Raw genomic sequence first — 12787 nt, 5'->3', positions numbered from 1 at the left:
GGTACGTGGTAGTACACAGGATCACTTAGGCAAACCTGCTGCTGTGGTTTAGACTGGCATTTGACTTGTGGTTTGAAAACAACTATTATTAAAAACTTGCTCCAGTTGGAGGTTTTTAAATCACTGCTCCTTCCTCCACTGCATGGTCCTTGCCTTATTTCTCAAAACCCAAAGCAAAGCTGCCAGGAGAAATCCCCGGAGATAAAGTGCAGTGTACTTTGTTAAATAATCAGCTGCTGTTTCACAGAGTAAGTAAGGTCCCTTCAATAAACCTGGAAGTGTTTCCATGAAGAAAGAATAGCGGGCAAATTTTGTTGTGAAACAAGGTCAGGCATTCTGCTTGCCGACACGCACTCGCCCTATTCTGAATGCAATAAGACAGGCATTGTTGGGCTCCCCCCTCGCTTTAGCAAACCATGCCCGTACCAAGCAGTTCAATAAGCACATTAACAGCTATTGTTTGCAAGAATCATGGTAGCTAATGCACAGGCACTTACAAACAGAGGTTTATGATGCCTTAAAAAGCCTTTAACTAGAAATGCAGTAACAAATGCCATGGCCCCCAACACTACTGAACTGTGAGAGCAAATGCCTCCGCATGGCTGTTCTGAAAGAGCAGAACTGTAACAAGAAGAAAATTATGTATCTGAGAGTCTACATGAATAGAAAGATGAAATCTGCAGTGCCTCGACACGCAAACTAGAGTTTAGACTAGTTTTCTACAACCCAAGTGTAAATGAAGTTAGTTTGTGTTCATGCTTGTGATGATGATAAAATACATCAGCCATCAAGGATCCTTTACAGGTACTAAAGCTAGTAACATATGTCCGCTGAGTATTAGAATCACCAATCTATGCATTAAACATCAGTTTTATGATAGCCAATATTACATGAATGGAAAAAAAAAAAGGCAAAGAGCTGGATAGTGCCAGTAAGTTTCATTGAAACAGTAAGTAATTGGCCCACAAAGGCAGGAAACCATGCGCCTTGCAAGAATGAGAGCATTTTGTGCGAATGCATGCGTTGTGTGCCTGTTGTGCAAAGGCTCCCAGCCAGCTGCCGGGGCACACCAGCCCTGGGGACATCAGTGAAATGCAGGTGTCAGAAAAAAGCCTTTACTCTGCAGCAGAATCAACGGGAGGAGGGCACTGCCTGCTCTAATCACCGTGATGTTTTACTCTCAACTAAAAAAATACGGGACACCCAGCTCTGAGACTTTTTCTCAGACTGCAGCCTTCCTGCCTGAAAGATGTCTGGAGTTTTTCCACTTCTCAGTCTCCCCTAAAGCCTGGTTCAGAGCAGAGGTGGATACACACCAGGAAACAGCTTTTCCACTTCAGATTTCTACTAAAATTTCTTGTTATTACAACAAACCACTTGATTCAGCAGCACCGCTTCACAGGCTTTTTTAAAAATAGAGGCATTGCCTCTGCCCTGAAGAGCTTACAACCTACATGAGACAGACAAAGCAAATCAGGAAAAGTAGGATGAGCAGAATATTAACAATGAAACAGGAGAAGGTGCTGCTTGGAGATCTGAAGGGGGCTAAGGATCAAGATCTTCATGGAAGCCAGCTCCATTTTTTCATCCCTCATCAGACTCGGATTGAAACAACCAGTTGAATGAATGAATGCAACATCAATGCCTGACTTCTAAGGGATTCAAAATGCTGAGTTCATTTAAAAAACAACACAAAATTTGTGGGGTCCGGATTCTGTGTGAATGAGAGATTTTGGTTTAAAAATGTGGAGATGAATTTTTCACTGCAGAGCTGAAAAACTAAAATATGGCATTCCTCTGTGTATGCTCATGTGGCCACTGGTGGTCTTGTCAGTGCACATTTTAAATTTTAATTTCGATCAAAGTCTGTGCTAATTCTTAAAGAACAAGGCTCATTGTGGACCTAATCCTGCCCCATTGATCTAAATCAATAGAGTTTTAGCATTGCCTTCAGGGGGAGGATTTTTGGCCCAAAGTTAAGAGAATTCAAAATATGGTTCTGACTTTAAAAACACTGTGGTAAAATTAAGCATATATAAGTCTCTTTTTGTTGTTGATGCCTGGCTCAGATCCATTTCTAACATGCTGTTAGCTATCAGAAATACGACACTGCCTACCCGGGTGCATGCTCTGGGGTAAAACCTGTTTTTAATTGCTATATAAACTCCTTTTATGACATAGTTAAAAGATCACAGAGACAGTTTCGAGCAGCAATTAAAGCATATTTAGCAAATATTAAAAATCGCTCATCAGAGGAATGTTTAACACAGACATGTAAGAAAAACAAACAGCTTTTCAGTTGGAAATTCTGCCTTATGACAGAGAGCATCGTTGTTGAGTGCCTGCACAGCAGCGAGATGGGACTGTGGGCCTCTTGCTTCTGTAAGACAAAAAAAAGAGTAGAAGGAAGGAGTCAGTGTCCTGCGTTAGGTAGCGCAAGAGAAAATACTGGAGTCAGACCATGCATTTGGCAGGGTACCGTGGCCCTCTACAAAGCCTGGTTCATCAGAGGCATCTCAGGAATTTGTCCTAATAAGCTAAAAATATGTATAACTGATGTTCTTTGACTCACAGTAGTGCCTGACATCAAGCTACAAGAACAGTGACTGGCAAAGAAGAATAAAACCTGATACAGAAATTCCCAGCCAATTCTGATGATTACTATCATGCCTGGCGATAGTGAGACGTGCCATTTTATCTATTTTACGTTGGAAAAAAAATAGATTCCCAAACTGCAAACACTTTAAACCTAAATATATAGGCAGCAGCCTCCGTGGGTTCATGGCACCAATTAGCCTCATATTCCTCTCTCTTTTAATCTGGTATTTTTTTTCCCCACTGACCACCAGATGTACTCCTGAATGCATCCAGATCAACAAAGCTCCAGCTACGGACTTGTGGGCCGTGAGCCATAGGATAAGGGTGTCGGACATATCCACGAATGTTGACATTGCAGCGTGGAGCAAGCCGAAGCATCCAGCAGCTGGGAAACTGGAGAACTGCTCATCCTCAGAGATGGCAAAGAGAAACCCAGACCTCCTGATCCCTCCATACCTATCGTAACCCCGGGACCTATTTTTAAACGTGGAATGTGGATCCCCGAAGCGCCTGGGCCGGGCTCCACACCTGCTCACTGCAGGGCTGCAGTTGGTGGGGAAATGGGAGGCTGGAGGCAGTGGCTTGGCCCTCTTCGCCTCGGGATTAAAACGTCCCTCCCGGACCAAACCCGGGCAAGGCCACGCCATCGCTTTCCACCCTCCCGTCCGGTGGGTTCCCATGTCTCCAGCTCACCAGCGAGACACCACAGGGCTGCTGGCACTCTGCGCCCGGGGCCACCTCCCACCCGCCAGGCTCCGAATCCCCCTCACGGCAGGACCAGGACCAGGCCCAGGCCTGGGCCCGGCCGCCCCTTCCCGCCGCTGCCCGGCCTTCGCTCCCAGCCCCGACCAGAGGCCCCTCAGCCGGAGGGACCCCTCAGGAGGACAAGACGCGACTGACAGCTTCCCCCTCCAATAGGAGCTGCGGATCGGGCAGTTGGCAGCCAATCGCAGCCCGCGGTGGGTCTTAAGCCAGCAGCCCCTCCCGCCTCTTGGCTGAGGGAGGGGAAGATGTGGGCAGCCTCCATCTTGTGTGTGGCATCCCCGCCCTTCCCTTTCTCCTCCTTGCGGACTTCCCCCCTCCGCCGTCCGCTTTCGGCAGCCCGCCGTACCGGCCCGTCCCCCGAGGCCGGTGGCGGCAACCGACTAAGCCGTGGTGTGGCGGAGGCGGAGCGGGCGCCGCGCTCAAGATGGCGGCGGACGGCGCCCTCCCCCCCGCTTGCGGTGGGCGGGGCGTGGCGGGGCGTGGCGTGCGAGCGGCGGCGTGCGCGGGTGACGTCAGGGCGCTCTGGGCATGGGCAGGTGGAGGGAGCAGGCAAAGTTTGGCTGGCGGTAGCGGCGGGCGGCGGCGGCGGAGGCGGCCGGGTTGCGGGTGCCGCTGCCGGCGGGGGCTCGGCTGGGGGTCGGGGCAGCCGGGCCGCTCGGGGCAGCTCAGCGCCTCTCCGTTCCCTCGCTTCCCTGCGTGGCGCTCCCCCTCGCGGCGCGGAGGGCGGGCGCGGCGCGGCGCGGCGCGGCCATGGCCGAGGACCCCAGCGCGCTGCCCTGGTCCATCAACAAGGATGACTACGAGCTGCAGGAGGTCATCGGTGAGCGGCGGCGGGGGGGGACGGGGACCCTCGACCCTCGGCCCCTTTCCCCGGCGCCTGTGCGGACCGCGGGGGGGGTATCCCCTCGCATGAGGGGGGGGGGGGGGGTATGTGTGTGTGTCTCGGCTGAGGGAAAGGGGGGGGTGCCCTGTCACCCCTCGGCTGAGGGAAAGGGGGGGGGTGCCCTGTCACCCCTCGGCTGAGGGAAAGGGGGGGGTGCCCTGTCACCCCTCGGCTGAGGGAAAGGGGGGGGGGTGCCCTGTCACCCCTCGGCTGAGGGAAAGGGGGGGGGTGCCCTGTCACCCCTCGGCTGAGGGAAAGGGGGGGGGGTGCCCTGTCACCCCTCGGCTGAGGGAAAGGGGGGGGGTGCCCTGTCACCCCTCGGCTGAGGGAAAGGGGGGGGGTGCCCTGTCACCCCTCGGCTGAGGGAAAGGGGGGGGTGCCCTGTCACCCCTCGGCTGGGGGGGGGTGTCCTGTCACCCCTCGGTTGAGGGAAGGCGGGTTGTCCTGTCACACCCTCCACCGTCAGGGAGTGGGAGTGTGTGCCCCCACCCCCCAGCGATACGTGTGTGGGGAGAGTGTGAAGGGGGTCTGCCCCTCCACCGCGAGGGGTGTGTGGGTCTCGGAGACCCCTTCACTTGAGGGGGTGGGGTCTGCCCCGCCCTACCCCCCCCCTTCACCTCCAAGGGGGTGTCTGTGGGTCCGGGTCCCCCCGCCGTGGGGTGTCCGTGTTCAGGGAGGGGCTGGGTGGGGGCCGGCCTGGGGCTCCACTTCTGCAGCCTCTCTGTGGGCTGCGGGGGGGGGGGGCTGCTCCCTCTCCTCACTCGTGTGCGGGACCCACAGAGGCGGGGGCGTGGGTCTGCCTCACCCGCAGCAGAGACATGGGGTAATCGTGGGAGGGGGTCTCATCTCCAGCCTCTGCTTCCCTCTTCTGCACGGGGGTGTGCATATCCTCATGGCAGGGTGAGCAGGAACGGAGCGGGACAGGGTCCGTCCACGCTGTGGGGGCTCTTCTGTCCACCCGTCAGCGTGCGAATCTGATTGCGCTGGGCATGAGGCGGTCTGCAGGAGCAAACTCCACAGCGTAGGTGGGATCTGTCCTTCTAGGGCACCCCCATTCATTCTGGGGGGGAATGACTCCTCTCTTAGCAGTTTTGGAGCCCCACGTTGCTTTGGTCCGTGCAGGGGACGGGGGGGGGGGTTTTTTAGTGTCGCTGAACAAGCCTTTTATCCTGGGTTTTTGCTGCTGCTGTGAATTTTCATTCATTGTCCTCACAGCTCGAGGCCCCAGCCCTTGCTCTTTCCATTAAATGATTCCCCCCCTCTGCCACTCTCTCTTGACTTTAAACTGCACGGTTACCAAAGACCTCCCGCTGTGCTGATTTATTGGCTGTCTCAACCATTTTGTTGGGGTGTGTGTTTTAGGGATATATTGCTCTAGGGCGAGTATGTGACACATCTGAGGTGGTGCCACAGGTGACTCTAAGGTCAGTGCCTGCTGTCTCGCTCTCCGGAGGCATGAAATAAAGCAGGAGGCGGCAGGGCAGGCTCCTGGCCAAAGGCTTTTAGGAAGGAGGTTAATTTTTAGAGTAATCTTTGTGGAGTGCTTTTATTTGAAGTTTATAAATGATGTAGCGCTATCATTCCCAGGCCTTCCATCTCTGCCTCATGGGGAGACTTGTTTTCTGTTAAGGAGGGTGGGAGAGTTTGTGAAAATGCTGTTTTAAGAGATTAAATTCTTGGCATTGTTTAAAAGTAGGAAGGAACTAAAGCTGTGGGGGGGGGGGAAATCCTTCTGGAAATCCCTGTTGCTCTGTGGGATCAGGCTTTGTCCTCTCCCTTTGCTCAGTGGGAGAAGCCGTGCTTTAGGCAGGAGACAAACTCCCTGTAAAGATGGGGAAGGTGTAATCGTACAGATCAACCCTTTAAACCTCCTTTGCGAAATGCGCCCTGGGGAGGATGATGTTCAGCCTCTTTGAGGAGATAGAGGTGCAGGGAGGAGGGGGGAGAACATGCCACCCATTTCCCGGGGGAAGGAAACTGGATCCATGTGTGTAAGAAATGCTTTTTTCCTTTGGGAGCCTGCAAAGGGGTGCTCTGGTAGCACAAAGCAAGGATTTGAGCTTGAGCATCCAACGACAGGAGCGAACAGGACAATCTGCCTCTTTGTAGCTGGGGAACAGGGTGGGCTGGGAACAAAAGGGAATGTAAATGCAGTTCTGCTCTTAGGAGAACTTGCTGCTGGAGACGCACATCCTACAGCCTCAAAGTATTATGAGCAGCACAGAGATGTGTCATTGTTTCACGCTAACTGACAGAGCTTGGAGAGAAATCAGGAAATAAGTATTTAATTTCTTCCGTATAGTTTCCCTGTCCCTCTGTAAACCGTGTTTCTGGACGTTGCCTGCTCACTGAATGATTGTGTTGGCATTCTGGTGTGTGATGGAGTGTACACTGAAAATGTGTATATTGCAAACATATGGTTTCTCTTTTTAACTGTCCCATCCCCCGCCCTCCCCTTACTCATTTCAAACATTGGTGTGTCTGCTAGTGTCCTGGATGGAGATGTGACTCAAGTTTCCTAGCACATATATGATTTGTGGGACAAAATGTCACTGTGTTAACTGAGCTGGACTGCAATGCCTCCTGCTTCATGTCTCCTGAAAACCTCAAGGGTTGTGGTTTTTTTGTTTGTTTGTTTTGGTTTTGGTGGGTTTTTTTTTGAGCTCTCTTCACTTCTGTAGAGCTGTAAAAGTCTTTCAGCAGGGAACAAAGAGATGTCCTGGTGTGGAAAGAGTTGAACCTTGCACCGGTGCTTTTAAAGGATTTAACTTGTTTCCTGATGAAAAATATTGCTCTTTACATTTAGAGTCCAACATTCAGTAGATTACCAGCTCAGCTATTTTTCCACATCAGAATAAAGGAAATCGATGTGTAGTCCAATTCATGAATTTGTGCTGGTTTTGCCTGGAAGTAGCCATATGTGGCTTTCATTTCACGTGGATGGCTCCATACCGTTCTGGTGCAGGAATTGGAAGAGCAAGTTTTCTACCTGCAAAGGGAACTCCTGTAAAACTGCCCTCCTGATTCTGGCTAATACTAAAAAAAGGGTTACTCAGCACTGGGAATGACTCATGCTATTATAAATGTATGGATTAATGCCTGCATTTATTATGCTTGGTTAGTGTTAGTAACTGCTGAGTAGCCTCCTTAGGTGAGATAACTTCTGTTCAACTGAGTCAAGGAACCTTGCTCAGGATCAGAACCTGACTTTCATTTCAAAAAAGGATAAAATGTAGGTGGGGTAGAAGAAGCAGTTTATAAAGCATTTCTGTGAAATGTACCCCCAGAGTAGCGATTGTCTTTGCAGGTGAATACTGCCTCTGGAAACATCTAAATTTTCATCTAAAAAGAAAAGTGTAATCTGTGCTGGTGGTTGTGAAGGTGGTCTTCTAAGCGTGGGTTGCATATAAATCATGGCAGTTGTCTTTTTGAAGCCCGAAAAAAAAATTCGACCTCATACTGCTTGTGCTGATCAGATACTTGCACATGCAGGTTCCCTTGGATCTCACAATTCCTGTTGGAAATGCTGGTAGCAGTAGTGAAGATGATTGGAACTGGGTCATTCTCATTTTGCTACTTTTTTGGAAAGATGAGAGCCGTGCTGGCTGTGGCTGTTTGATTTAGGAGCATCCTCTTTGCTGTGAACAGTCTGTGCCCGAAACAGAAGATAAATTAGCGGTGGGAGTGCTCCCTTGCTCTGTTCCTGTGCCCTTTCTCCCCTGACAGATTCCTTCGTAGCAATGAAGACTGTGCAGGCTGTGCGAACAGATGTGGTGGGAGTTTCTTCTCCCCTCAGAAATCAAGCTTAAATTGAAAATTGAAGTCACCATTTACTGAATGATTAGGGTTTTTAATGACTGCGGTTTGTGTAGTTTTTGAGTTGGGCTTTGCCTGTGAACACGCTGATCTTTTGCAGTTGAATATTTAGATTCCTAGCCACGTTCTTTCCAAGCTCAGCATGTGAGTGTATGCATGCCTGTGTGGCAGAAACTTTCTTTTGCAGGCATAGGGGAACCTCTTAGAATGAAGATTTCTGCTTCCCCAAACTTTATCAAAACATTTGTGGTCACCCATCTTGTGTTTGTTAGTAATCGCATATACTGAAAAAGCATGGCCATTGGAAAAGAGCAGCCTGTAAGTACTCACCAGGTGCGATTGAAATCTTTGGATGTAAAAACCAGGCTGGAATGGGAGGCTCTTGTCCAATGATTACTATTTAGGTTTCTTTTTTGAAGCGTGGTGTTGATTTTTACCTCCGAGTCTTATGTGCTAGCTGCAGCCAGTTTCATACGCCTAACTATTTAAAACCCATTCAAGAAAAATGTTACACTCTATAAAATATAACTGCTTGAGAACTAAATTGAGCGTTTAGACTTCAGTCTTCGTGCCATATGTTTTGTTTTAGCATTTCCTCGTGGATTCCCACTCCTCTCCCGCAGCCTAGCTAAACAAAATTGATTCCTACAGCGTATTCCCAGTATTCAGGCTGGTTAATTCATTTGAAGAGTTGCTTTTTGTGCTCATTTGTAGACTTTTTCCACTTGAAGTTGGTAGAAAAGCCTTTTCGTTGTTTTGTATTACGTTAAAGCTTATATAAAATTAACTTTGGGCAAATGTAGATCTGTTAAAAAAAAATAATGTCAGCAGTCATTCATAGTACTTGGTCTGCTTGAGCACTGAAGTGAGTAATGCTCAGTACTGCAGTTTCTCAGCTGCTTGAACATACACAAATATATCTTGTGTATTCCTTAGTGAGACTGAATAGCCAGGTTACTCCTGCATCCAGGCTAGCTTTCCTTTGAATACTTGGCACATCTCATTTCTGCAAGACCTTTGATACCATTGCTCTACTAGGAAAGGGCTAAATTAAGTCGATCTTCACCTCTTGGGAAGCGAAAGCAAAAGGTGTTTAGTTGTGTGTGTGTCTTTGTTTAGTGTTTCTGTTGTTTGCTCTCTGGTAGAAGGAGGATGAAATGCACACAAGGAAGCAGACAGGACACACAAAGCCAAGTGGTGGTGAAAGAGGCTGGCTGGGAAGAATACATTGTTGTTATCGAAGTGGTGTGGCTGCTTTTCCTGCTGATTTGAGGGGAGGGCAGAGAGGGTTCCCACTGCTTTCAGCTATTCTGGGGTGTTAAAAAAAAACCACATATGGGGTGTTTCATGTGGAAGTAGTTCACAACCATGTTTGGTTTCTATGTGGCAGTTGCTTCCAGTACTGCTAGCTTCTCGGACTGATTAATGTTTAACACTTTCATTTCTCAAGAATACTATTTAAATAGTTTCAATTTAATGCTAATATCTTGGCTAGTCCTGGGAAACTTGGATGTGCTGTGCTCCTGAGCACACCTGAGGGGTGCATATGCTGGCTGACAAATGCACGTCTGGGAGGCTTCTTCCTTCTGCAACTGATGAAATCTTGGAGAGAATCAGCTCTTCCCCAGAACATTTGTCTATTTAAACTTGGCAGCATCTATTTTATTTCTGAGTGTTAGCAGCTTGCCCACCAAGTCCATGTCTGGAGATGTAATCTTTTACTAAAAGTTGGAACTATTTAAAATGATGGGCAGTAACACTGGTTCTTATTGCTAATTGTGTTAGCAAATTGCGAAAAACGGCTTTTTGGTCAAACTTCCTTGGAAGATTTCCCCTGAAATGCATGATATCCATCGTAAATGTCTGTAGCAGTAAATTTAGCTGTGGACATGCTAATGGAGTGCTTGTAAACTCGGTGTTATTAAACTTTCTTAATAGGGAGAGACAGACTTGAGAGCTTTGTGGGTGTGGAAGAGTAGCTGTTGGAGTAGTGGAATTTGGCATTGCAAAATCTTTGAAATATCAGGATCCTGGGACTTTATAGATGAGTTTAGCCTATTACCCTGCACTCCCTTTAAAATCAAACAACAGAGATGCAGATATGAAGAACTTGGCTCTCAAAGTTGCTCCAGTTTCCTGTGACTTCACCTAAGGGAGTTAGCCTTGACATTTATAAAAAAACATTAAACTCTGTCTATCTTTCTGGCAGTCATATGGGAAACTTGGAGGCAGGGTTAGGTCCCTGCCTGACAGGCAGTCCAGGCTCTTTACCAGAAGGTCATCTCTCCTGGTGTATGAGAGGAGAGATGTGGTACCTCTGATGTGCAAAATAATGCATATGCTAATGAAGGGAGCCATCTAAGAACAAAACCAAACTTGTCTGACTTGAGTAAGACAAGATCACTGTAACAAATGGTGTAAATACAGCTAAATGACAACAGGGATACAGGTACCTGACTAGATCCATGATACAGCTTCAGTATGTCTCATGTTCCTCTTGTGCATGAATGCAAACGAAGAGACTGACCTTAGTGTGGGATTCTGTCAACCTTAATTTGGTCCCTTAGGTTATCTGGGTGCATAGTTTGCTTTGAAAGACTGCTCATGGGTTCTCGGGTTCTCGTATTAATCACCATAGACGGCATATTCCTTGTTTTTAACCATATTATGTGGTCCTATCACATAGTACAAGCAGGTAGGGATTTTTGGTGATCCAAGTGCAAAAAGGAAAAATCCAGTATTTCTTTTCACCCCTACTCAATAGCTACAACATCCAGCAACTTTTTTTTTTTCCAAGTCCTTTCTTTCACCACTCCTCAAGGTTCTTAAAGATTGTTTTTTTCCTGATGTGCGTCACTGCACATAGAATTTTTGCTTAACACAGATTTTTCTTGCACTTAAGAGAAATTCCACCCTGGAAAAAAAAAATTTGGTTATGTAGCAACCTCCACCAAACTAGAGTTGTAACATGCCTTGCAAGGATTTCTTAGACCTCTTTGGTTCTGCACGCTGAGAATTCTGCAGGGGACAGCTGTCTTCAAGTCTTAAAAGCTTCGTAGATGCCATCCGTGAAAGAAGTACAGAGTAAATTCAGAGCACTGATTCACTTTCTCACCAAATCACCAAATTAGCCGAATCTTCCTTCTACCTCCCATCCATTAAAGTTTTATGCAGCTTGAACTACATGCTTGTGAAACAACACTTTCAAACTCTTATAACTCAGTTGAATTAAAATGCATTTTTGAGGGAATATGGAAAAGCTCTTCTGAATGAAGTTTTAATTTCTAGCCAAATTTCAATTTTCTGCTCCACCTGTTTTGTCTTGAGAGCTACTGAGTTGGGGGCGGGGGAGAGAAAAATTTCTTGTTTTGTTTCATTTCACTGTTTCATGCTAAACTGACTTTATAGCATTCTCCCAAAGGGATATTTCCTTCAGACAGGAAATGAGCCTATGTAAATTCATCCTGGAGAGAAAAGGTATGAGCAGCTGTTAAAGAAGAATAGTGTGAGTTGAAATACTTCAGTGATTGTCTCTTACTGTAGTAAATTCTCCTTGGGTTTTGCCAAAATTTTACCGCTTTATAATCATGGATGGTAATTTAAGCATAAACTTTACTCTCCTTACTGCTAGCACCTTGCTTAATAAAGCTGTGTGGGAGGATGCTCTGTTTCTTTTTCATCCATCCACAGAATTGTTAATTAACTTAAAACTGCAGAGTGAAATTTTGACCTTGAGTACCCCACCTTGCTTCTGGTGAGATCTGAATGAGCATGTGGCTTGTCCTGTGGTATCCTCTGCTAGCTTATTGGGTGGAAGAATTTAGGTTGCCTTTCGTCTTAGAGCAGAGTTAATTGACAAATTTTGCAGCTCTTTAGAGGGGAGAGTGTTGTCAAGTAGAAAAATGTTCCAAAAAACTAGTTGTGAACATGGAACTGTATTGACATGCTTGTGGTCAGGGTGCGTCATTATTGTATATTGTGGCAATTCAACATATGTTTTGTAAAACTGAAGCTTTCCTAAACATTTGATGAAAGCTCCATAATTACTGTTGGACAGGTTGTGCATTTTCATTTTTGATTTGGCCTAAGTTAGGGTCTTGCTCATTTTTGGTCTTCAGGAGATTGTAAGTCCATTTTCTTGGGTTCCAGGGTTTGTTCCAGCTCTTCTGAAAAGAAAGCTTTGAAAACAGAGTGTAGTGGAAAATGATGGCATTTGGAAAGTGAGAGAGCAAGCTAATGGCTGTGGGATGGAAGCATTTACAGAATATTTTTTCTTAAGAAAATTAGGTGGCCGTGCTCAGAACTGATACCTGTTAAGGTAAGTGGGGCAGCTGAAATAGCAGTCAGGCATTTCAGGCCATCTCTAGCTTCAGGCAGGCAACACAATATTAGGTTATCTTGATGGCTTAAAAACTCATAAATTAAAAACAGTGCCTCTTGTCATGGGGTAAACACCTTTCCTGCAAAATCCCCAGGGATAGATTTCATTATGTCAATTTTCAGAACAAAATGGAAAGCTACTGTCACTTAACTTGCTGAGATGCAGAGCCAGAAAGGATTCCCAGGGCCGTGGAGTCCAGTTCCCTGCTATAGCTGATGCCAAATTGTATAATCCCTACACCAAATTAATGAATGCTTGTGTTTGAAATGGTGCATGGGGGAATTACAGGCACACGTTCTGTTAAACACTCAAACCTCTGTGTGACCCTGTCATCGCTGTATGAA

General features: G+C 47.2%; 1 protein-coding gene and 1 long non-coding RNA gene across 4 annotated transcripts in view; one reads left to right on the top strand and one right to left on the bottom strand.

Annotated features, from left to right (window-relative positions):
- Nucleotides 1-2122: 2122 nt before the first annotated feature.
- LOC138684475 (uncharacterized) lies at nt 2123-3745 on the bottom strand. Of its 2 annotated transcripts, none has more exons than XR_011323763.1 (2): nt 3127-3745; nt 2123-2380 (listed from the first exon to the last, which is right to left on the bottom strand). It is a non-coding gene; the product is annotated as an uncharacterized lncRNA (long non-coding RNA). The 2 variants fall into 2 exon arrangements; XR_011323764.1 differs by having other exon boundaries at nt 3292-3745.
- Nucleotides 3746-3928: 183 nt separating this feature from the next.
- OXSR1 (oxidative stress responsive kinase 1) overlaps nt 3929-12787 on the top strand; it is a 93855-nt gene continuing 84996 nt past the window's right edge. The window contains exon 1 of one of the 2 annotated variants that reach the window (XM_069778277.1): nt 3929-4183. In XM_069778277.1, coding sequence (XP_069634378.1) covers nt 4114-4183 — 70 coding nt within the window. In that variant the 5' untranslated portion in view covers nt 3929-4113. The remainder of the gene's footprint in view (nt 4184-12787) is intronic. The other variant, XM_069778276.1, reaches the window with a different exon arrangement.

The sequence above is a fragment of the Haliaeetus albicilla genome, chromosome 2 (assembly GCF_947461875.1).
Source record: "Haliaeetus albicilla chromosome 2, bHalAlb1.1, whole genome shotgun sequence".
Classification (NCBI taxonomy): Eukaryota; Metazoa; Chordata; class Aves; order Accipitriformes; family Accipitridae; genus Haliaeetus; species Haliaeetus albicilla.
The sequence above is the reverse complement of the archived record's forward strand: the minus strand, read 5'-3'. Positions and strand labels throughout refer to the sequence as shown.